This window comes from Pteropus alecto, unplaced genomic scaffold (genome assembly GCF_000325575.1).
Source record: "Pteropus alecto unplaced genomic scaffold, ASM32557v1 scaffold185, whole genome shotgun sequence".
NCBI classification, from domain to species: Eukaryota; Metazoa; Chordata; class Mammalia; order Chiroptera; family Pteropodidae; genus Pteropus; species Pteropus alecto.
In genome coordinates this window covers 3987639-4012351 of record NW_006438088.1, presented here as the reverse complement: position 1 = coordinate 4012351, position 24713 = coordinate 3987639, and the positions used below count along the sequence as shown (strand labels likewise).

Below are 24713 nucleotides of genomic sequence, written 5' to 3'. Positions count from 1 at the left end.
CTGGTCCTCAAGTGTCCTTTGGTTAAGATTGAACTCCTTAATCTATCTTTCGGGGCCTTCCAGCAACTGGTTGGTGTGGCTCTCTGCCACATTGTCAGTGGTCCCTTCCTGCCTAGTACTCGCTATTCCAGCCACACCTAACTACTTGCAGTGCGCTAAGTGTGGTTTTTCCTTTCTTTGTTCTCTCTTTGCAAGGAAAACTCCTGAGCTTAATGCCGTTGTTCTATTCCAGAAGCTATCTCTCTCTGTTTGTATCAGGAGCTGTCCTGTGAATTTGTAGAATTAGCACCTAGCAAATTTTTATTGTTATTGCCTTTTACTTTCCATTGACCTTGCTAGACTGGAAGCTGCCTGAGTTCTGGGGTTGTGTCTGAATTACCTTCATATCAAGAGCACAGCCCAGTGCATGGCATATAGTAGGCTCTACTCAAAAACATGTTGAATTACAGAAGGCATTAGCTTTAGGAATGTCCGTACTTTTTCTTTTCTGCTATTATCTAATCAAGTCTGTTTTTCATAGTCTACAAGAGTTTATAAAAATAGTTTCCTATAAAGTAAAACATTTTAAACATTATTTTTTTTATTTATTAACATTACAATGTTACTTTTTCATACTTTTAATCGTAAATGTGTGATCTTATTTTGTGTGGTTTCTGTATTTCTGGGTTACCTTTTGTTTTGTTCTGATTTTGAGGAGTGTTTAAAAACACATGCCTGATGGGTGTTTTGATCACTTTTTTTCTTGAGCCAAATGAAACAGTAGAAGAAAACGCATTACAAATAGTAACATCTGAATCTTAAATCAGGTTTGATGCTGTAAGTGCAGAGCTGTTGGACTGGATTTCGAAATCAAAGGCTGCCATTCAGGCCGCAGAGATAAAAGAATATAAGAAGATGCAAGAGACTTCAGAAATGAAAAAGAAGTTAAAGGTAAAACATTAAACCAGAGTATACTAGTGAATAAAATATTTCATCAGGATAGATTTGCTTTTGGTGTAAAGAGGTGATGGAATCCAAAAGCTTCCTGTTTGATAAATGTAGCCATGACACGTAGCTTTTAGAACATTGTAGTAAAGTTTGAATTGATTCAAGCTGGTTGGTATCGGATCCCTGAGTGGAGGAGGCGTTTTCCTTCCTTCCTTAACCACTGAGATGTCTAGGAAGGAACATGTCCTTCTAAGGGGATCCAAATATTACTTCCATTTTTAGCTTGATTAGATTTTAATCTGATACCTAATAATTTACAACTATAAATGCAGAAGATGTTTGGGTTTCTGAACACAACAAACTACAGTAGTTACCTCTGATCAGCCCCAGTCCAAAAATAAATGGAACATTTCAGAAATAATTCATGAGTTTTAAACTGTGTGAAGTTCTTAGTAGCATGATGAAATCTCTCACTGTCCTGCTCTGTCCCGCCTGGGACATGAATCATACCTTTCTCCAGTGTATCCACGTCATATAGCCTACCCCCCATTAGTCACTTAGTAGCTGCCTTGGTTATCAGATCGATTGTCCAGGTATCGCAGTGCTTGTGTTCAAGGAACCCTTACTACTTTACTTAATAATGGCCCCAAATGCAAGAGTAGTGATATTGGCAATTTGGACATGCCAGAGAAAGCCATACAGTGCTTCCTTTAAGTGAGAAGGTTAGTGGAGTACCGCAAGATGTTTTGAGTGAGAGACTGACTAAAAGGGAGACCACATTCATATAACTTTTATTACAGTGTGTTATTATAATTGTTCTATTTTATTTGTTATTGTTGCTAAATTTTTACTGTGCTTCATTTCAAAATAAACTTTATATTAGGTATGTATGTATAGGAAAATCATATATAGGGTGTCGGAAGCCAGCCGACCAAGTCAAACCGGGTACCTGAATGGGGGAGCGGCGACTGAATAAAGGAAGACTACAGACAGGGTGCAGGAGGGAGAGCAGATTTTTACTGTGCTTCATTTCAAAATAAACTTTATATGAGTATGTATGTATAGGAAAATCATATATAGGGTTTGGTACTATCTGTGGTTTCAGGCATCCACTAGGAGTGTTACAATGTGTCTCCCGAGGATAAAGGAAGACTACTTTCTTTCAAATCTCAAAATTTCTTCAATATATTCTCTTAAGAGACACAGTTTTAAAAAATAAATACTATTGAAATCTGCGGGAGCCTAGCTTTGCTACTTTGTACCTATCTGTGTATTGCTGAAAATTGTGACAGAAGATAGTAGCAATTTGTCCTTGATGTTTCTTAAGTCTCTGTACATCCTTTCATTAACTTTTTGGGCATCTGGAACAATTCTGTACTGCTAATCTACATCAGGGATAGTTTGTAAAGAGTTTGCAGAACATTTGAAAAACGAGATGTCTGTAGGTTTTGCTGATATAAGTTAGAAAGTGGCAGGTACCGTGGGAATTGAGTGGCGGCCAAGATTTCAGTAGTTTCTGTACACTGGTGAAGTCCAGAGAGCCAAGTGGCCCCGAGCTGGAGCTGAAGGCAGGGAGGGTGCTTGGAGATGGGTGGAAGGGCACACTGGGTGGGCAGGGGGCCCCTGAGCAGAGCACGGAGGTGGGTGAGTGTGATATGATCTTTGGAGAAATACTTCGTTCTGTTTCCTGCTAGGCGTGTGTGTGAAAGTACACACACAAGGTTGGAAAGGTGGTTTGAGGTCAGACCGTGGCCGACTTCGAGTGTTTGAATGAAAAGTTGAGACTGATTTCTGCCTTATCATTCCATTGTAACTGCTCTTATTTAGAGGTCATCATTGACCTTCAGTTTCTAAATCCAAAGGACGAATTTCTGTTCTCATCAGACCTGCTCTTTCTGTAGCATTTGCCACTGTTTACCCTTCCCTTCTTAAATTCTCATAGCCCTTGGCTTCTATAACCAGTGATCATTCTACAATATAAATCTGGTCACACAGCTCCGGTGCTCACAATTAATTTAATGGCTTCCCATTGCTATGGGGACAAAATGTAAAGTCCATAGTGCCCAGCATACAAGGGCCTTCCAGATGGCATTATTCCGCACCTCTAAGCACAGCCTCATTCCCCACCCCTCATTCCTCCATCTGAGCTCCGGCCCTCCTGATTCCTGCTCTTTTCTCACTCTCTGCCTTCAGCATGTGCCGTCTGCCAGAATGGCCCTTTATTCAGCTTTTGTGGCTGAAATGCCCTCTATTTCAGTAAACTTCCCTTAACCTCATCTGGAAGAGTTAAGTGATTCATTTTGACTTCCCTATTGCTTTGACCATACCTCTATGAAAGCTCTTATTGCACTGATGTCATTATTTGTTTATATGCCGGCTACAAGTGCTTCGAAAGTGAGGATAATTTTTCCATTGAAGCTTGTATTTTCAGCACTCGGTGAAATTCTTGGCTTATGGAAGGAGAGAATGATGACTGTAGGTAAGGGGAACGTGGAAGGTTGTTAACCTAGGAGCTCTATCATCAAAGCGCTCCACACAGGGAGTCGAGAGAGTAGGAAATGAGGGCTGTGTTTCATAGTTTCATATACTTCTTACTGTTCTGAAAGACCAGTAGATGACATTAACGATCATTTAACAAACTAATTCTCAAAGGCATTAAAGCGGCAAAGAATTTGGAAGTTAAAGTGATCTCAATGGAACAAGTCCCACAAAATATTGATACGCTAAATTCTACCCTATGATCTTGGAACAATTTACTTCTAGAAATAGTTACTATAATATTCAAGGGGATAAAAATAACAATTGTATATGCTTATGTGAGGCATGATTGACATAATTTCTATATTTTTCCTTTAATATTTATACGTTTATTTATTTTTGTTTTAGATGAGTAGTATAGATGCCAAAGTGTTGGAAAAAATGCAAAATAGAGAATATTTAACAGTTGCTTTAATCTCTAATTTTCCTCGCAAATTGGGGAAAGATCAGCTTTAATAAAAGGATGTGTTTTAATAAAAGAATACTTTGTTCCAACTAATGCAATACCTGCACAGAGAATCCCTAGTCCAATCTACCACCACCAAAAAAAAAGTCGGAAAAAATTTAGTTTGTATAAAACACGTAGTAATTTTTCTCCAGTTTGATGGTGACTTTTTGCATGGCTACTTAGTTTTACAAAAATAAATGGTGTTTCTTATACTCTCGTTATATCTTGATCTTTGACTATAAAAATAGTTTTACTTAGTCACAGGAAAGTTTGTGTGGGTCAAAATAGGATAGCTAAATTTATTCTTACATGTGTAGAAATTAGAAGTGGTGTTCTTCTCTGGATTGTCTGGTTGAAATAGTGTGGCTTGCCTAGAAGTTTTGATTGTGCTATTGTGGATACTATTTGAGGAGTTAATTAATAGATAATTATCAGTTGTGGGGTGAAGAGTGGGAAAAATTTCAAATACTGACTGTGCGTGTTTCCATAATTTTGTTCAACTGTTTCTTAGAAGTTCTGGAGTTTGTCTTCCCTTGTCCCTCTCACATAGAGACATTGAAAATATCAAACCATAGAGACATAAAAATTAAAACTAAGAGCCATTCCTCAAACATAAAGAACAAAATGCTTTAGCTCGGGTCCTAAAATATATTGTCATTATTTAAAAATTTTATATAAAATTGAAGTCTGTGTTTGTTGTGATCGTAGTTTGCAGTAGGCTCTAGACTTAATATAACACCAACAAAAAATACTAAGACTCACAATATTTCTATGTCTTGTTAATTAATTTTTGTCAATGATCTCTGTCATAGCGCATTTGGTTCATTTGACTCAAAAAGTAAAGTTTATGGTGTGGCCTATATGGAAGTTATATATGTGAATAGAAAGATATCCTGGATCTAAAACAATAATTCGACTCATTTCTTCTTGAAAGAACTCATAGTTATAGTATATGGTTTTTTTTCTTATAAAATTAACCAAAATTTTATATTGTTTGTTTGAATTTACCTTGTAAAATGTAATCATCTCTGATGTTCTAGAGGGTAGCTGGAAATTGAATAGTTTTGTATTGTAGTACTCTCTTAGGTAAACTTTGTAACACCTCAAATTAATGTGGGAGGGACATTAAACAGTAAAACTTAAAATAACATGTGTATTACATTGAAAAGAAAGTTTTCAGTATTTTTATATTGGGATTTTATTTCCAGGGATTAGAAAAGGAACAGGCAGAGAGAAGGCCCAGACTGGATGAATTAAATCAAACTGGACAAATCCTTTTGGAGCAAATGGGAAAAGGTGAGATTTGATTTTTTTTTTTAATATGTTTTTAGATACTGGCTTTCAATAATATTTACCGTTTGACAAGTCAAATATATATATATTTTTAACACTCTAATCCTCTTTGCTTGAAAAGTGGTTTTCAAAAAACATTTTTGGTATCAGAATCTTTTCTCAAGTGAAATTTTATGCTGAGGCTGATTACATAAAACAGATAAAACAGGAAACTGGAGTCTGATATTTCAGCAAAACTGTTAAAATGTGCTGGTGTAGAAGATTTTAAAATCTCCTTTGGGGTTATATATTGGGAATTTTTTTGAATGGGTTTAGCAAAAGAAAATTTTACTTTGGTAATATTGGAGAAATGAAGTTATGTTAAAGTAAATTAATTAAGGTTGTTTGATTTTTGATCACTTTTAGTGTACTATATTACTTTACTACAGGTATTTGTAGTTAAATTTGATAAGATAGTACTTGTATTTGAAATTTTTACCACAGACCCAGTGACTCAGAGGAATTTAAAGATTAACATTTTTGCCATACAATTTTGTGTACGATTCTTTCTTTGGTCTAGCTTTTAATGACATTTCTTTAAGCCCCACTCCTTATTCCAATGGTGATAAGTGCTCTGGAGGTCTGTTGCAATTCTCCTTGACAAAAGCCACAGAGCACAAAGCAGAGTTAGGAATGTTAATTTGATAAGAATCTTCAAAGATATAGTTTTCAATTTTTTTATTTTTTGACTTTTTATTATAGAAAATGTAAATATGTACAAAGCAAATAGAATAATATAATGAACCTCATTGTACTAATTGCCTAGCTTCATACTTAAGGGTATTCTGCCATTCTTAATTATCTGTATCTCTGCTCACTCATCACCCCTTGAGTATTATCATTATTTTTCAGTTTTCACTTTTAAGCAAATTTATTTGCATTGATATACATGAAACTTAATTATGTTGTTCTGATAAACCTACACACACACATATCAATATACAGAACATCTCTCCAGAAAGTTCCTTGGGGTCCCTAATGAATTAGTCATCCTCCCGCACTCCTAGAATACCATATTTTTAAAAACCTTAAATTATTTTTTTCCTCAGCCTTTAAAAAATGTTGATTTATTTTGTATATAGAGTAGGGTCACATACGTACATACAAAATATGTGTGTGTCCAGTATATGTCCATTTATTTAGAAATTATGCAAATATACCACCATCATAGATTATTAGTACAGATTTATTTCCCTCCTCCCCTCTGGCCCCTTCCCTCTCTTCCCCTGTCCTCTCATCCTCTCCCCACAGTCAAGTCCGATTGGACTTTTTCAGCTAAATCATTTGAATTAAGTTTTGTGATATCTCATATAGAATAAAAATGTTTTAAAACTGAAATCATCTGTTACATTTGACTGCTGCTATATCTGATTTTGTTGGTTCTAGTTATCTTGTTCCTAGATTGTTAAAAAATAGAGTAGTTGGACATTTATTTGGATTATGTGGTTTTATGAATTGACACCCATTATCACTGGCAAAGTATATAAGCCTGATGGTCCCATGTTTTGTACACGTTTCCCTTGAGTCTAGTAGTGAATGATTGAAAAGTATAAAGTCAAATGAGTGTAAGTAGCAGGGATATGTTGTATTTTATCCCTTTTAGGTGATTAGTAAAATAATGGACTATTGATTTTGGGTTTGGTTAGTGATCTTAAGAGTTGGGTGTTCTATAGAAATAGAAAAAATAACTCTGGGTCTCTGGGATCAAACCAATCATTTTAAAAGACAATGTACAGTTTCTCTTTCATATGACGCAAATTGTCTTTAATTATTGCTTGGTATTGGTCCAACCTATATTATCTCAAACTTAGAGGAGGGTGATTTAAATTTTGAGAATTGGGTTGAAGGAGCAAAATAAATGGATCGTGAAATACTGTCATTGAATAAAAAGAAGGAAACGCAGAAGTTGCTTCAGCTTGCCTGGTACCTAAATTGGATTCCTCTTCCCTGTTTTCTAGATGAGCAGTGATAATTTTTCATCTCTAAAATTTTATTCACCAGCTTGATTTTCTTTTTTGTTTACCATAAATTGCTGACATGAAAATGAAGTGGTTGATGTTAATCCTTTGCCCACTTAGAATAGAAATGACCCAACAGAAGCACAGCTCAGATCTTCATTGCTTAGATAGTTTGTCAGGAAAATGGTAACTTGTTTTGTTTATGACCCCCCAACAACAGGGATAATGGAACTCGAAATGCGGTGTGAGTATTTTGTCTAGGTCTAATTAATATTCTTTTACCTGTGTGACGGTGGACCATGAACTTCAGCAACTGACATAAGTGATATATTCAGTTTACGTCGTGCTTGCATTTCTAATTATCAGTGGATAAAGTGTGTTTTAGAAAATTTAAAAATTGCATCATTTGTGAATCATAAGTGACCTTTGTTTTACATATCATTTTTTTTCTTAGCGCTCTCATTACCCTGGATTTTGATTGTATATATTTACAAAGCACAAGTGTTTTTATTGCCTTTTTACGCAAATGACAAAGATGTTAAACTCTTCTCAACATGCATACTCTCCTCAGGAGATAAAGATTCCTTTGCAGATTTCCCACACTTTTTCATAGTAATTTTACATGATTTGATGGTATTTCATATCCAGGGAAAGTCTGGACTATGATAAAACCTACTATTATATATAACTTCATTATTTCTATGAACATTCTCCACCTCTCAAAAATGTGAGACAAACAAAATTACGTATAAGATAAATAAGTCCTGAGGATATAATGTACTAAAATAAATAAACAAAACAGTTGGGATATTCCCATTTAAAAAGTTATTATAAAAAGTCAATAATAAACATAATGGCATTTTTTGATATATTTTTAAGTAGATAATCTGATCATTACATTGATATTTTGGTATTTGCTGGACTATGTGCAGCATCCCCAGTGGGCGTATTGATGCTCCTTGGGCCTGGTTGCTGGCTTAATGTCCCTACAACCTCCAGGTTGCTCCCAGTGCTGGAAATTCTTGCCATTCATATTGTAATTCATATGACACTGTGCTTTGGTCACCAAAGATTTGAACTGCTTCCTAGTTTTTCTAGCCAGCTGCCTTTTTTTCCGACAAAGGGTATCTGCCTTCTGATGTCAGAGCCCCAGGCAAGTCCGGACAGTTCATTTTATTTCCCTGGCTCAGACTAGAAGCAAGCAGAGTGTTGGAGGGCCAAGATGCAAACACATCTAAAGCAGCAGCAGTGGCTGAAGTTCTAAGGTCTTCTGAAAGGCCTCGTGATCATTACCCCACTCCTGAAGCACTGCTTCAAGCTCCTCCTCTCTCACTTTGGTCAAGGATCTAAACAGTTATTTTTATCATCATCATCATTATTATTTCATCATCATAATTTAAATTTTATATTTATTTTATTTTATAGTATTTATTTTATATTATTATTCCATCATTATAATTTTTTGTTGTATTAAAAGGGACTTAGGGAGTGGTTATTATCTGTGACATTGCTTCATTATTTTGAATGTGCTGGAATGTTTATAATAAACCCCAGACAAATTTTGTCATACCATATGAAGTGCCTGCTTATATTTCATGTCTCTGTAGAAGGTCTCCCTACTGAAGATACGAAAAATATTTTGGAGAAGGTATTATCAGAATGCAAGAATGTATCTCAGCATTTGGAAGATCTGGCAAGGAAGATTCAGCTCCAGGAAGATATAAATGCTTACTTTAAGCAACTCAACGAGCTTGAAAAGACCGTAAAGGCAACGGAGGAGAGAGTAAAACACACTCCCTTTTCAGAATCTCCTCAGCGAGCCTTGCCGAGTTTGAAGGACTCCTGTCAGGTAAAGAGACAGCCATCTGGGACATGAAAGAATTCTGTGCCCATTCCTGTATTTAAAGAGATGCTACTTCTATCATGGGCGTTAGGTTAATTCTGTTGGCTCTGATTAACTTTCAGTGAGGAGGTTCCTTTCCGGTGAGTTATGTGACTATATTTTCTCTTCTGTAGCAGGAATTGACCAGTCTCCTTGGCCTGCACCCCAAAATTGAAATGGTGCGTGCCAGCTGTGCAGCCCTGAAGTCTAGGCCTTCTGCTCCAGATTTTGTGCAGCAGAGCTTCGATCACTTTCTGGGCCGCTACCAGTCTGTGCAACAGGATTTGGAGGATCGTCAGCAACAGCTAGAGGATGGTAAACCTACTGTTTCCTGTATCCTCCCTGTTTGCCTTACTTTAAAATTTACTCCCACTATTTAGACCTTTAGTACACTCACGTGATTTGCATCAGACTCACTCTTTTTCCCTCTGTGCCTGGTACTGTTACAGGTATTAAAGTATATTCAGATTATTTTCTGGATTCACACTTGTTTGTAAAAACGTAGGCAGCTTTCTAAAATCGTGTTAATAGGACACAATGATTTTTAAGGCTTTATAACAGGATGCTGTTTTCCCTTTCATTGAAGGAGGGCAGCTAACATCGTTTCTGATAGAGATAAAAAGAGTGATTACTTACTTCAGTTTGCTTAAAATGGTTCAAGTTTTAGCAAGAACTTATTTTTATTTTTTTTTAAAGAAATCATGTTCTTCTTTCAAAGTCTGAAGAATTTTAGAGTTTTTACTTTTGGAATAAACCTGGTTTTGGAAAGTTAAAGGTTTGAGAGCTCATCACTCATATGTTATATATTCTTTCTCCTTTGCTATTGTTTAAGTTAGGAATTTTGTTGTTTTAGGTATTATGGGTAGTGCATGTTAAAAAGGTATACATTGAGCAATACTCTTACAATAATTGTAGATTATGTATTGACTTTTCAGAATTTGTATGTGTGCATGGTAAACAAATGTGTCACATTTCCTTTCTTTTGGAAAGGCAGTTGGACACCAAACTCTGTTCATTGAATTCAGTTAACCTAGAATGTGAAATGTTCGAGAATACTTCTTGTTAAATTTATTGGTACAAAATGTTTTCATTTTTGACAAGGATCAATAGATAATTTAAATATTTAGTTTCTTAACTTTAAAAAAAATTTATTTGTTTTTAATTGTGGCAAAAAACATAAAACATAAGTTTTACTATTTTAACCATTTTTTAAGTGTGGAGTTCAGTAGTGTTAAATATATTCACATTGTTGTGCAACCAATCTCCAGAGCTCTTTTCATCTTTTAAAACCGAAACTCTACACCCGTTAAACAACAGCTGTCCCTTACTCGCTCCCTCTGGCCCCTGGCACCAACCTTCTACTTTCTGTTTCAAAGAGTTTGAGCATTCTAGATTCCTCTTATGGTATTTGTTTTCTTGTGACTGGCCTATTTCACTTCATACAACATCCTCAAAGTTCATCCATGTTGTAGCAGAATCGCCTTCCTTTTTAAGGCTGAACAATATTTCATTGTGTGTATACACCACATTTTGTTTATCTGTTCTTTCGTTGATGGGCATCCGTGTTCCACCTTTTGCCTTTTGTGAATAATGCTGCTTGTTTCTTCACTTTGGCTGCTATAGCTGTTTTCATCGCTCTGTGTTTCAGTTGGGCTGTCTTCCTTTCCAGGCGGATGTTGCTTGTCTGCGATTTTTACATTGGTGGGTGAAGTAGATGTCATTTCCGCTGGCTTTTGCAGTCATCGTTTCTCAAGAGGAGTACTTGTGGCAGCCTGGCTTATGGTGTTCTGATATGATGTCCACCGTTCTGTAGGTGGCAGTTTGTCCATACACTTCAACTTAGAAGAAGACTGGTTGAAGGGATCTTTGTTTTCTTTCACTCTTTGTGTAGCTACTGGGGAAAAAAGAGATTATACGAGACAAAAAGAACATTGTCCTACCATCTTTAGAGAGACATTTCATCATGACAAAATGAAGAAAAATGATAGTGGATAAGTTAATATTTCAAACATCAACATCTGCAGGAATGAAGTCCCTGTCTGACTCTCAGAAACACCAGTGGAATCATTTTAGTAACTAACAGAGACCTTTTTTAATTTTAATTATGTAGTTTAACTTTTTATGTATTAGAATTCATTTATTACATTTAGTAGATTAACAGTATATGTAATAATATTAGGTTCCTAATATAGTTTTCTCAAACTAAGTATTTTTAAATAAACAGAATTGAAAAGCCAACCTGGACAACCATATTTGGAAATGCTGAAAACACTGAAAGATATGCTAAATGACTCAGAAAGTAAGGCCGAGACTTCTTTGAACATCTTGAATGATCTTGTAAAGGTCGAGAAGGCCCTGCAAGAAAAAAAGGTAATATATGTTTTAGGTCTTGGACATCTGGAATCATTTCTAATATCTCATTATATTTTGAAATGTTTTTTCAACTATTTGAAAAATATTTGTCACTATTTGTCAAAATTGGTCAAAAGTTTCTTGCAGTTTGAAGGTAATTACTATAACATAGCACTTCAGCTAAAAGATAGTTATATTAATTATTTCAAAGAATAAAACCATATTTTATCCTATTGTAATTCGCTTAAAATTCTCATTCTGTTCATAATCTACTAAAATATCTTTAATAAAATGAAGAATATCAATTGAATCGATGTATTGTCCTTTTTCTATGTTGAATAAAAATGCTTCCCTGGTCATTTAAGATACCGGGTTCTGTACCATTTCATCAGATAAAATAGATCAACTAGCGAATGCTGCACCCTTGGCCCTCACTGGATGTGCTGTTCCAGTGGCTTTTAGTATAGAGGATGTATTATGTCTGGCCCACAGACAACTTCATGAAAAGAAAGCTTTAACTTTTTTGACCATGCTTATATTTTTTACATGAGTTCTTCACAGTTCTTTTTTGATCAAATGCTTTTTAGAAAGTGATATTTAATTACCCATAGCTCATATTATTATGTCTGTATAAGCAAATCATTGTGCATATTGTTAATCTTTAAAATATTTTTTTTCTAGGCCCTTGATGAAATCCTTGAGAATCAAAAACCTGCATTATATAAACTTGCAGAAGAAACAAAGGCTTTGGAGAAAAACGTTTCTCCAGATGTAGAAAAAATGTATAATCAAGAATTTAATGATGTTCAAGGAAAGTGGAACAAATTAAAGGTCAAAGTTTCCAAAGATCTGCATTTGCTTGAAGAAATTACCCCCAAACTCAGAACTTTTGAGGTAAATCAGGAGGCCATTAGGAGTATAAGTTTATTGCAGGGTAAAATAGTAGTTAATCATGCAAGACTTGAACACCTATTATTTGAGTATTTTGCATTCTTTCTAGTCCTACATTTATTATGCATTTAAGTTGAGATTTACAAATAGCTTATTAGAGATATACTTTTAGTGTGCTGGAGAGCACAAAAATAAGAGAAAATAGCTTAAAAATGGTCAGAATAATGTTTCAGGGGGAGCAGCATGCATGATAATGCAGGCCGGTGACTAGATTGCAGAGGTAATTCAGTTAGAGTGGTGGAAGATGCTCAGCAGAGTCTTTGAAGCTGATTCTTAGGGTTTTAGACATTTGGAGTAAATATGAAAAATATGAACTAGACTATCAATGAAAGGCGTCAGATTGGAAAAACCAGGTAATTTGAGGTACATGAAAATTCAGAAACGGAGTGCTCTGTTGCCTCTGAAAATGTTGACAGATAAAGCAGGGATAAAATTCACAGGAAAAGATAAATGTGAGGACATAGGAGAATGGGGTGAAAGTTAATGTGTAAGGTAAGACAGACAGGATTTTAAGATTTTACATGTGAAGAAGGTGCAGAAGTCAAGTTTCCAAATCACCTGGTTTTCCAATAGGAAAGGTCTGGATAAAGAAAGAACCTGTCATACTCCCTCCCTCCTCACAGGCTCCCTGCCGTCCCAAGGCTTCCTTACCTGGGTCATTGGTGCATGTGGTTTTGCACTTAGGTATCGCAAGATGTACTTCTAAAACAGTACATCTTGGCACAGAGAAGGCAGGCACTCAGTTAATACTTTTCAATGACTGAGATGAGGTTAGTAATAGGATATTTAGATCAGGAAATATATATATGTATATCTCCATCCCCAGAGAACATATACAAGAGATTATATCTATTTATATATTTGGATTTAGATCCCAGGAGAATTTGTATAAAGGGTATTGCTAAAAAAGTGAAAAGATTGAAAATGAAGAAAAAATTATTGAAAACGATGTTTTAAAAATCAAAATCAGAATAAGATGTGGTAGAAGAATGCAGGTAGGCTGTCCAGGTGAGCGTGAAATGATTAAGAAAGATGAGATGACAGGGTGACTGTTGAGCTTGGAGGGAGACCCTTTCATCCAGGAGCCAGTGGACAGGTCCAGTGAATGAGCAGGAGGAGAATAAAGATGGCGAGGGTTCTGTGTGTGTGTATGTGTGTGTATGTGTGTTGGTAGTGGAAGGAAGTGGTTTTCTGAGTGCAAGCTGCAGTTCTACACCGCGCTCTCTTTAGAATAAACCATTAATTTTGAAGGGGCGTGTGTTCTGTGTCGTTTAGTATTTTTGACTCATTTACCTTTTTGTGAGTGGATCCACTTCCCCTTGTCTGTCTTGAGTTGTAATTCTTTCCAACTTTAAAACCCAGCTTTACCCTTACTCATAATTCTAAAATTTCTGGTTGTGGTCGGGGCATTGGATGATCAGTGGTTCCAAAGCAAAGGGCCAGCTTGCACCTCAGTCCTCCCCACCCCGCCTCGCTCAGGATGTTTGTCAATGTTTGGAGACATTTGTGGTGGTTACAACTGTAGGGGAAGGTAGGGTGCTATTGACATCGAGTGGGTGGAGGCCTAGGTTGCAGGTAAATATTCTATAATAAACAGAACAGCCCCATAACAAAAGAAATTTTTTGGCCCAAAATGTCAACAGTGGAAAGGTTGAGCAGTGCTGGATTAAATATTTCCCATATTTACTTTGCTTTGTTTTCAAATTTAAATCTGCGATGTAGTTAGGGAAATTTATAGGGTTTATTAATTAACCCAAGGGTTAATCTTCTTTTGACTCTTAAAGGTATATTTTAGGGTTAGCTAAATGTGTGCCAATATTTGAATGTGGAATTTAAGTAGAATAAATATTCTTCAAAACACAAAAGAGAGCCCTGTGGTTATAGTAATCCAGCTTTAGTTAGGCTTCAGTGCGTTGTTGTTTTTAATATAGCAAATTCAGGTACTTAAAGTGGCCAGTTGGAGTACGTGCCAAATTTATTTCCATTAAAAATACACTGCATCAAACATGTGCATCTGGATAGACTTTTTGTTGTTGTCATTATTACTGTTTGTAATGTCCAGGTTTGTAATGTCCAGTTCTTTTTTCTTAACTTTTTGTGTCCTAACTATAAGATTGTTGACAGAGTCTGTATTCCCTAAGAAGAAACTTCTTCATTGAAATATATATTTTTAAATTCTAGGATGTATTTCTGTAGTGTAGCGGTTAGCACATCTGCTTTACATGCAGAAGGTCCTGAGTTCATGCCCCAGTAGAGCCACAGTCCATGGTCTATGGCCATGTCACCCTGAACAAGCCCGATGTCTGATCTTGGAAGCTAAGCAGGGTCAGGCCTGGTTAGTACTTGGATGGGAGATCATCTAGGAAGACCAGGTGCTATAGGCATAAATAATAATAAATAATATATATAAAAAAAATTCTAAGGAACACTTTTACTCCTTTATTTGCTTTGAAGGAATTGGTTGTTACTTAATTACTTGCAATTCGTTTAGGAAAACTTAATTTTCCCAACCAAAGATAATTACAAAAATATTCATTTTCAGGTTAGCATTGTTTTCCCTGTTATAATTACCTGATTTATAATTTTTTAGGCGTTTAAGTTGTATTTGTCTTTAAGCATGAGGACAGGTTTTTAATTCAATGCCACTTTGTGATGAGGTTTTTGAGCAACAAAGTGGTTGACTTGTTTATTTTTAAAATGCATTTTGAATTGTAAGTAAAGCATATATAATGCTCATCAAAGAAACTGGATAATAGAGAAGTATTTAGAATGAACATTTAAAGTTCTCTTTCTTGCCCAATACTATATTTTTTCCCCCTGGAGGCAGCTAACATTAACAGTGATCCTTGCTAGAGGTTAAAAGTAAAAAGTTCGTGAACGTTACTAATTCTAATAATTTTTTCCACACTAATAGAGACAAATGATAGTGGAACTTCATGAGGGACATTTAACTAGATGGTATTCAAATGCACGAGTTTGGAGTGTGAATTTTTGTTAGTCAAAATGATAATATAATGCTTTTTATTGACATAGCACGTTTAATCTTTGACAGTATTTTCATAGGTATGTGCTTAAGTTTTCCTACCATCCTCCAGTACAAATAAGGTGATTGTGTCATTTGTGTACAAATTTTAGTTTTCTGTTGTTTGTTGACAAATAGTGTTTTCCTCACATGCATACATTTCCTTTGTCTACACGGCTGATTCCTTTTACAGAGATAGAGAGTTTGGACCTGCATATTTTTAGTCACAGTTCTTAAATACGTTCTTAAATTTCTCTTTTTTTTTTTATCTATTCTATGCCAAAGTCATCACCTCAACTCTTGTACTTAAGAATTATAATGTTAATTGGTGCTTTTAAAATTACCTCATGGAAGGTCTTCCCACTTCTTCTAGGCATAAAAACATTTAAAAGTACACATAAAAGCTAATTTTCTAATTGATTTTACTGACATGATTTTCTTATGTATTATGTGGATTAAATATTATAAAATCCTGAGGCTACTTATTTGCAGCAATAATATCTTTGGATTCAGAGGCTGCAGGATAGTTCCTATTATTTCCTTTTTGCTTTTCAAGATCTCCTGCAGTGTGGGCTAACTGTGGAATCATGAAACCCTCCTCAAAGATCACACAAATGTCTGTCTTATATTCACCACCACTCCTGCATCTTCGGACCCCTCCAGCAGCTCCTTCCTGCCGTGTGCAGACTCTCATGTAACCTATTTCCCTGACAATCTCATTACCCTTAAAATCTGCCTGCTGCTCCCATGTCTTCCCGCTGGAATTCATTGTCCACACTGGTGCCAGAATTACACTTCTGGAAAGGATCTGGTTGTCTTTGCCATGGAAATGTTTTCCCAGACACCGTGTAGCTCCTGCCCTTTCCTCGTCCCAAAGCCCTGCTGCATCCTCCCTTGTGAACTGAATTGGGTGGGGGTGACAGTGCAAGACCATGCTGGGTAATTGCCTTTCTCTGGAAATGTCACTGACTCGTTAGAAATTCACATTCTCCTCTTCTCTGCTTATGCTCATCATCCTTTAACAGTAAGCTGCTTCTGTAAGCAGCCTTCAGTCTTGCTGAGCACCACACCCACAGCTAATCTCCCGCCGTCCCCCCTCCCCCCCCCTTCTGCATGGTTTTACACCTGCGCAATAACCTGATCTCAGGCCGACCCTCTCTAGGCTCCCAGATCTCTTCCCCTAAGGCATATCCTCTTTTAGAATAGGAACCTTGTCTGGTGGACAGCAAGTAAGTAGATGTGACTGTAACCGCTTTGAAGGTACTTTCAAACACCTTACGGACAGGTGCTTCTCTAACGAGGTTAGGTCTATAAAATCTGAACGCCTGGTTCCCCGAACGGCAGGACACGGTGTAGACACACACCTTCCTGCAGTCGCTGAATAGTCGAAGGCACACACTGCACAGACATGCTGCCCTCTGACCCGGAGTCAGGGAGGGCACGTGCTAGAGCTCTGAGAAATGTATAACCAGGTTTTGAAGTGACTTTGGAAATTGTTTTAGCATAAAAACACAATGGTAACTACTTTCTAAGAGTAATATTCAGTAATGGCCGATTTAAGCCTTTTCTAGGTAACATATAAGTGATATAATTATCTCATAAAGGTTTTTGTCCCCCCTCCCTCCCCATTTTGCTTCACTAAAGAGAATATTGGCGCATTCATTCGAAACCTTAAATTTAAGAACTCTGTTAGTTTCAGGTAAAGAAATGTGTAGCTACGTCATTGCTGGTCCTCCCTACTAAATGAGGTAACACTTTTTAAAGGGTGTTTTTGAGGTTAATGAATATTATAATACCAAACAAAATAGAAACCTTATTACCTTAAATTACTGTCTTAATTCTGGTTTCACAATTCAATTCTTTTTGCCGAAGTCTTGGATTAGAAATGGACTGCTTAAAAAGCTGTGGACATTCCAACAGATGAGGGAGGAACAAAATAAAATGCCAAGAATTTAGTCATAAAAAAAATCTCAAGAGGTAATTGTGTACCATGGTATCTTATTGTCTTAAATTTAGAGCTTCAAATTTCCTCTACCCTTAGCTCAGAGACTGGGCTGGGAGATGGGCTGTGACAGTGTAAAGAATTGTTTTAATGACCTCTCATTCCTTTTCTGTGACCCAACAGCAGGTGTTACCCATCCAAAATGCTTACAGAGTCAGTGCTTTTGAGCAGTAATTGGCTAATGTAGAATTGTGGCCCTTCTAAATAGAATATTTGATACTTCGGTTTTTCAAAATTATCATGTTAATCATTTTATATTTGTTTGAGACTTTATGAGTATAAACAGGAGTGAGAAATGGCTGCCTTGGATTAGTACTTATGGGTTATATTTTTTGCATGTGAAATAATGACAGAGTTTTATTTTAGAAATTTACTAATAATTTTTCAAAGAGCTGAGATCCTCCAAAGAAGATAGGATATTAGAAATTACTCAATCTAATATATATATTCATATATTCATATATTCATGTTAATATGTATTCATATATTCATTCTGCAAATAGATGGAAGTGGAGAAAAAAATTACTCATTGTACATTAGAAACTCCCAACTTCCTCAGCTCAGTGACTTTTAAATGGACAAAGACACACTCTGCATGTGAGCATTTTCAATTTCATTGTGACCTCTTTGCTGTACTGTTGACTGAGAGATGAACCAAGAGGTTTGGTATTTTTTTAAAGCACAGAAAACACTGCTACAAGTGGATGGAGACAGTATTTTCCTTCCAAGGAAAGGGGGATACAGAGGGTCAAGCAGAGCTCCCTGTCTCCTGCTCCCCAGTTGGTGGTTAGGATTGATCTTAGTGACCTAGTGACCCCTTCCCCATGGTGTAGCTGCAGGTGGGAATGTCCTGTGAATCTCCTGTCAGGCGTTCCTACAGTGGGACCTTCCCTCATTTACTTGGCGTCCTCTGCTGAGCTGATTCAGCCAGGTCTAGTCAGAAATATCCTAAGCTGTAGCTCTTTCAAACAGTTATTTTTAAACAATTATTTTTAAACAGTTATATGATAGAACAAGCATTAATGTTGGCAGCAATTAAAAATATTTAGACGCTTATGCAAACATGGGCTCACTCTGGCTACTTAATTCCCGTGGAGTCTCTGATGGGAGTAAACACTAGAATTTGGAAGTGGTAACCCTTTTCTGGGGTTAATCTTGGTAATAAAGCACTTGGTTTTGTAGATCTTAGAAATAATAGCTACCATTTATTGCATGTCTGCTCTGTATCAGGCCCTGTCTAAACATTATCTCTGTTTTTCACAGTAACCAGGCAAAGTAGCTATTATTATTCCTGTTCTATGGATGAGGCTCAAAAAAGAGAAATTAGTTTCTCAAAGCCTCATGGCTGCTAAGGTGCTGAGCCTGGAATTCAGAACTTAGTTTTCCATTTCATGGGGCGGCACAATGCCTTTCCTAGAACTCGCGTGGTCAGGATTACCTGTAGGATTTTTAGTGGCAGAAACAGCTTTGCAGATTCCTGTCTGTTCCTTTTGTTTTTGTTGGGGTGATCGGTTGCTCTACATGGCTTGTCTGTTGCTTTCCTCTTTCTTTTTTCTCGTGTCGAAGTGTAAGAGAGAGAAGAAACAGTTGCTTGTGAATTGTGTGTGCTCACGTGGGTGTGTCTGAGAGACAGAAAGGAAGGAGGTTGATGCCGTAAAACTTCCTCTCATACTTTCGTATGCCAACGACTGGGATTGTTGAGCCCCTTGCTTCGACCTGGCTGACTGTGATTAAAACTCGCCTAGACTATAATGCTTCCATATAAATGTCAAAAGTCATTGGCCCAGGAGACTATTAGTTTTCATATTTAAGACTAAGATTTAATGAATTACCCAGTTATACAGCAGTCATGCTGCCTTGAATTCTTAAAAAGTTCAGAACGGAGATTCACAGCACTAAAAATGGTGACAAATTAAATGGTCATTTAGAAAAAGTTCTTCACAAACTCTATAGATGTTTCATACTTTCTCTCTTTCTGCACTTTTTTCTTTTTTACATACCCCACCTCACCCTGCCCTGGCCATGTCTTACTAAGCAGTCTTCTGGGATGAGATTTTAGAATGCTGGAGCAAACACGAGGAAGAGATGTGTCACCGATTAAAATAATGCATAAGACAAAGAGCAGCATGGGCATGTTAGAATAGTGACAGGCAGGCTAAAGAACGGAGGGAAAGGATGCTTGAGGAAAGTGTACGGTGGGACTAAAAAGGCTTTCAAAACTGTGTTTGGAATAAGAGCGATGAGCATGTGCTTGCACAGGGTGGTAAACATTATCTCTGTGGAATTGTGGAGTTTTAGCTAACCATAATATTGTGAATAATATATGTATTATAATAATGTATCTGTTGTTATCTATTATAAAGACAAAAACCAAAAGGAACAATAAACAACCCTACAATAAGGAAAATAAAACTTAATTTAAGATAGCATTTTATGAGTGTAATTCTTCATATCTGAAATACCAGTTAGATTCCATTGTTGTCATTCATTCTAACATTATAAGAATAAGAATTATAATAGTTCCGTGTAGCATATTGTAAGGACATTAAAAGCATCGATGTAGTTTCCAGAATGCGTTGATCAGAGTGGTGAGTGCAGTACCTGGATATCATGTCCTACAAGACATTATGAAAGGAATTAGGAAAGTTTAACCAATGGGAGAGTAAAGGAAGGCATGGCGGCTGCCTTCAAATCCGAAGGTGTTTTCTGAACAAGATAGTTATTTCCATGCCTAGAGATGAAGGAGAAGCAAAGACTTGAAGAAGGTACAAGGAAACAAATTCAGCTTAATACAGGAGAAATTAACAAGTCAGGCTGACCGATGAGAGATTGAGAGGCCTTGGGAAGAAATGACTGTTACCTTACTCCAGTTTGGTAGATAAACTTGGACCTACTTATTTGTATTCTTTAAGGGCCAGTTCCAGTGTTACTGCCTCTCTGACGTCTCTTTCTCTCTGCCAGATGTTTCCTTTCTCATTTGTTTTTGACAGCCCCAGCACCATACACAGTAACGGGGTTATAGTGGGTGACTAGTGAAAGCTGGATGAAAGATGGAGCTGGACAGCAGACCATCTTGGGTTCTCAGATAACAAGGCATCAAACAGCAGAACTAAAAACAACCTATTGCATTTCCTCTACTGTGCTGTTTCTTTATTCCTGCTTTGAGTAGCTAACTCTAGGGGAAAATTTGTTCTAAATTATATGAGAACAAAAAATTTTTAGCCGGTTTTACCTAGGAAAGCATTTATTTCCTGTGATTTGAATTTTTAATCATAGCTATCTCTCACATTTAAGCAAAATAGCTTGGTTCACTGGAGAGTGTTTTAGAATGTTTGGAATGATCACCAGACTATCGTCTTATGAGGATTTTTAGCCAATCATGAAGAAAATCTTTATTTTCAAGTTGGAAGATTTAAAAAAAGAAATAAAGTAAATGAAAATGATGCTATCAAAGTTTTGAAAAATTGTCTTCTTTCCAGTAGCAATAGATTTTGAGATGTAGTAGGTTGAATGTCACTGAGTAATATCCCCCTTTGTTATTGTGTTCGATTTAGGCTGATTCGAAAGTCATTGAGAAGTGGATGGATGGTGTGAAAGACTTCTTAATGAAAGAGCAAGCTGTCCAAGGAGACGCTGAAGCCCTGCAAAGGCAGCTTGACCAATGCTCAGTGAGTTCTGCTGATTTGGGGAATCTGCAATAATAAATAACATGTTCTTCTTTTCCTTTATTGTTGGCTACTGTTATTAACATTGTCAGAATATGACATGACAATAAAAGTAGATAAAATATCTTTCATCAAAAACCTTTTTTTTTTACTTTATAGTTAATAAAAAATGTGTGATTATTTATATTCTATTTTTGGCTATGGTTATAGAATTTTGGATAGAACGAGCAACTTTAGTTCATTAGGAATTGCTATTTTACGTTACGACAGCAACCTCAGTGTCATACTTACCAATTGTATATTGCTCTTATTGTGACACATGGTGAGAATTTAGGAAAAACATATCTAACAAATGGAATTTGCCAGTAATACTACATGCAGTTTATATTTGGTGAAATCACCAGGCTTCTCTAAATTAATTAAAAGTGCTATTTCCTGTTTTTTTTGAGAGTCAAGCATTCCCAGTCTAATTTGGCAGATGGCTGTATGAAGCACCCAGGTGAAATGAACTTCTTAAGGCACAATACTCCTGAAGTAGGTAAAAGTTTTGATTCCCTAGCAGTCTGTTCTTATAACACGCGTGGGGATAAAAGCAGACAAACTGTAATTATGGCATACACTTCTATGGGAATGAACTCAACGAGGGCTTATTTTATGTGTTTAGGAATTTGTTAATGAAATAGAAACAATCGAATCATCGCTGAAAGACATGAAGGAAATAGAGACCAACTTTCGAAGTTGTCCTGTTGCCGGAATCAAAACCCGTGTACAGACAAAACTAGCTGACTACCAAACCCAGCTGGAGAAAATTAGCAAGGAGGTAAGTTTTTCAACTTTACCGTTCGTGGTTCTTAAGAGGTAGATGGATTAAATTGATTAAATTGATTTTATAGCCCAATCACTTTGGAAAACAGTGGTCTAGAACAGGGGTCCCCACCCCCTGGGCCGTGGACCAGTACCGGTCTATGACCTGTTAGGAACTGGGCCACACAGCAGGACGTGAGTGACAGGCAACGAGCGAAGCTTCATCTGTTTTCACAGCTGCTCCCCAGAGCTAGCATCACTGCCTCAGCTCCACCTCAGATCATCAGGCAGTAGATTCTCATAGGAGCACCAGTCATGGTGCCAAAAAGGTTGGGGACCGCTGGTCTAGAATAACTACAGCTTGGGTGGCAGTTTGGGGTAAGAAATAGATAATTTTTTTTATACTAATTGTCCAGTTTGGCTCCTCAGTGGGAACGAGCCGGATGTGTTTAATAAAGAACAAGAAAGGCATTGTAGCTGGAATAGAGTGGAGAGAGGAATTAGTGGGTTGGAGAGGAGTTAATGGTAAGATTTCAGGTCAGAAAGCAGGTGGGGATGGATTGCATATGGCCTTGGAGGCAACAGCTTTGGACTTTATTTCAGGTATAATTTCACACAGAAAGCAGTTTGAGAGTTTTGAGCAGGGAAGTGACATGTGATAAATCTTTTACGATCACTCTGGATTCCATCTGGATAATTTGCTCTGGAAGGCAAGAACAAAAATGGGGAATCTACTTAAGAGGTTATTGCAGTCTTGGAGAGAGAGGATGGCTCCTTGGACCAGGAAGATGGTGGTGGAGGTCATGAGAAATGTGAGGTTTGTAAGTGGAGACGAGAGTCTAGTAATGGATCAGATGTGTGATATAAGAAAACAGTGCACAGTTGAGGACAGGGTAGGATTTTTCAAAATTTTCACTTTATATGAATTGTGGTTCTGTTTACTGAAATAGTAAAGACTCAAGGAGGAGAAGCTTTTGGGGCAGCAGGTGAAATGATTTCCATTCTGGGAGGATTAAGTTCGAGATCCTTGATGGACCAGGAGGAGAAAGCTTTTCTCAGTGCCTGGGGCTGAGGACTGCCCAGGCCAGCCGGAACTGAGAAGCAAGCCTTAGATTTGATGACATGGAGGCTTTCGTAGGCCCTGAGAAAATGATTCCAGTGGAGCGGCGGGGAAGAAAGTCACAGTGGAGAATGTTGAGGAGAGCTTGGAAAATGAGAAACTGGGATAGGTATAACCACTGCAAGGAACTTCTCTATTCAAGGAAGCAGAGAGATGGGGTGGGTGAAGAGACATGGGGATCCAATGAGGTGGTTTATAGGTATTAAGAGGCATTACAGGATATCTGCATACCAAAAAAGAAAGGCTTCACCTAGAAGGAGAAAATAATGATGCAGAAGAGATTGCGAGAAGATAATTTCTGAAGTGGAGCCTGTGCTGATTATGTGAGAGGGGATGAGCTACACTCTCTAAGTGAAAGAGTGGAGTCAGGTGGTTTCTCCGTGGTAATGGAAGGGGAGGCACTTATGGGTCCAGTGCGAATATGATGTCGTTCTCTTCTGATGGCTTCTATTTGGTTAGTAAAACAATAGCGAGGTTACATATAGCCACAGTGAGTGAGGAAGGGGTGAAAAATGAGAGGAGAAAATGGGAAATGCAGGAACACGTCAGACAGTCCCTGGATAGTACCTGTCTCTTAACGCAATGTTTTTTGATTAATGTTTATATAGGAAAAGTATACGTTTTCATCTTTAAGTATTTTCTTTTCATCGTTCCCCCCTAAATACCTTATTTTGAATACATTTAAACTTAAATAAAAGGTGAAATAATGGTACAGGGAACAGCCCTATACCCATTCCGAAATTGGCCAGTTGTTACTGTTTTTCTGTGTTTGCTTTCTTGCTCTCTACCCTGCTCTCCTTACATACATACATATATACTGTTTGTTTTTTTTTAGCTAAAAATGTACTTTCAACAGGAAGTTGAAAATATAACACTCAGCTCTCAAATACTTTAGCATGCTTCTCATCTGAATGAAGACACGCTTCCACAAAAAGCACCATACCATTACTACACTTCAGAAAGTATTTATAACATTATCTAATAATTGAGCCAAATTCAAATTTCTCTAAATGCGCTATGCTGTAATCTAATGACATGTGCTCGATTCGGGGGTTTGAGGAAGTAAATAGGGGAAATGGTTTGGAAGTGGAACTGAGGAGCAAGGAAAGTGATAGGTAGATGGACAGACAGACATAGATAAAAATATGTGTCTGTATGTATGTATGTATGTATGGAACACACATGTAACACCATAGAATTAATTGTGAATTATTACTGATTCAGAGTATGGGAATAAATGCATGGGACATTTTTAAGTGTCTGCAGCAAGGAGGCAAACGTGTTTTCTAATTATCTAGAGCTGTTTCAGTTTATTGTATTTCATTGAGTAGTAAAAAGGTTGAAGAAGTTTCAGACAAACATAATGCTACCAAATTTTTATTTTGCTAAGAAAGGACGATATATAAAACCCAATCAACCAACAGTCTATCTCAGCTATTATTTCCATGAAATCATGAATGAAAAACATTTTAATGCCAAAAAATATTTAGTATATAACTTAAGGATAATTAAGTATAATTCTGAGCTTTGCTTTTTCGAAAGTTTGCTATAGTTTCTTTATTTTTCTCATTTCTCTATGGATCCATGAAAACGATATAACTAACTAGTGTCCAGAAACTACTAGTGAAGAGAATTTTCTGGAAGTTGGGCCCAAGGAATTTGTGTACATGTCTGTATTTGTATATGTATATTTTTATTTATTTTTATTTTTG

At 36.8% G+C, this 24713-nt stretch overlaps 1 protein-coding gene and 1 pseudogene across 10 annotated transcripts in view; both read left to right on the top strand.

Annotated features, from left to right (window-relative positions):
* UTRN (utrophin) overlaps nt 1–24713 on the top strand; it is a 446938-nt gene that overhangs the window by 130482 nt on the left and 291743 nt on the right. For 9 of the 10 annotated variants that reach the window (XM_025049288.1, XM_015592099.1, XM_015592098.1 and 6 more), the window contains 8 exons: nt 807–930; nt 5122–5209; nt 8811–9052; nt 9220–9400; nt 11310–11455; nt 12119–12331; nt 20967–21080; nt 21742–21897. In XM_025049288.1, the coding sequence (XP_024905056.1) occupies nt 807–930; nt 5122–5209; nt 8811–9052; nt 9220–9400; nt 11310–11455; nt 12119–12331; nt 20967–21080; nt 21742–21897 (1264 nt within the window). The remainder of the gene's footprint in view (nt 1–806; nt 931–5121; nt 5210–8810; nt 9053–9219; nt 9401–11309; nt 11456–12118; nt 12332–20966; nt 21081–21741; nt 21898–24713) is intronic. The other variant, XM_025049289.1, reaches the window with a different exon arrangement.
* Nucleotides 14657–14772, top strand: LOC112482600 (annotated as a pseudogene).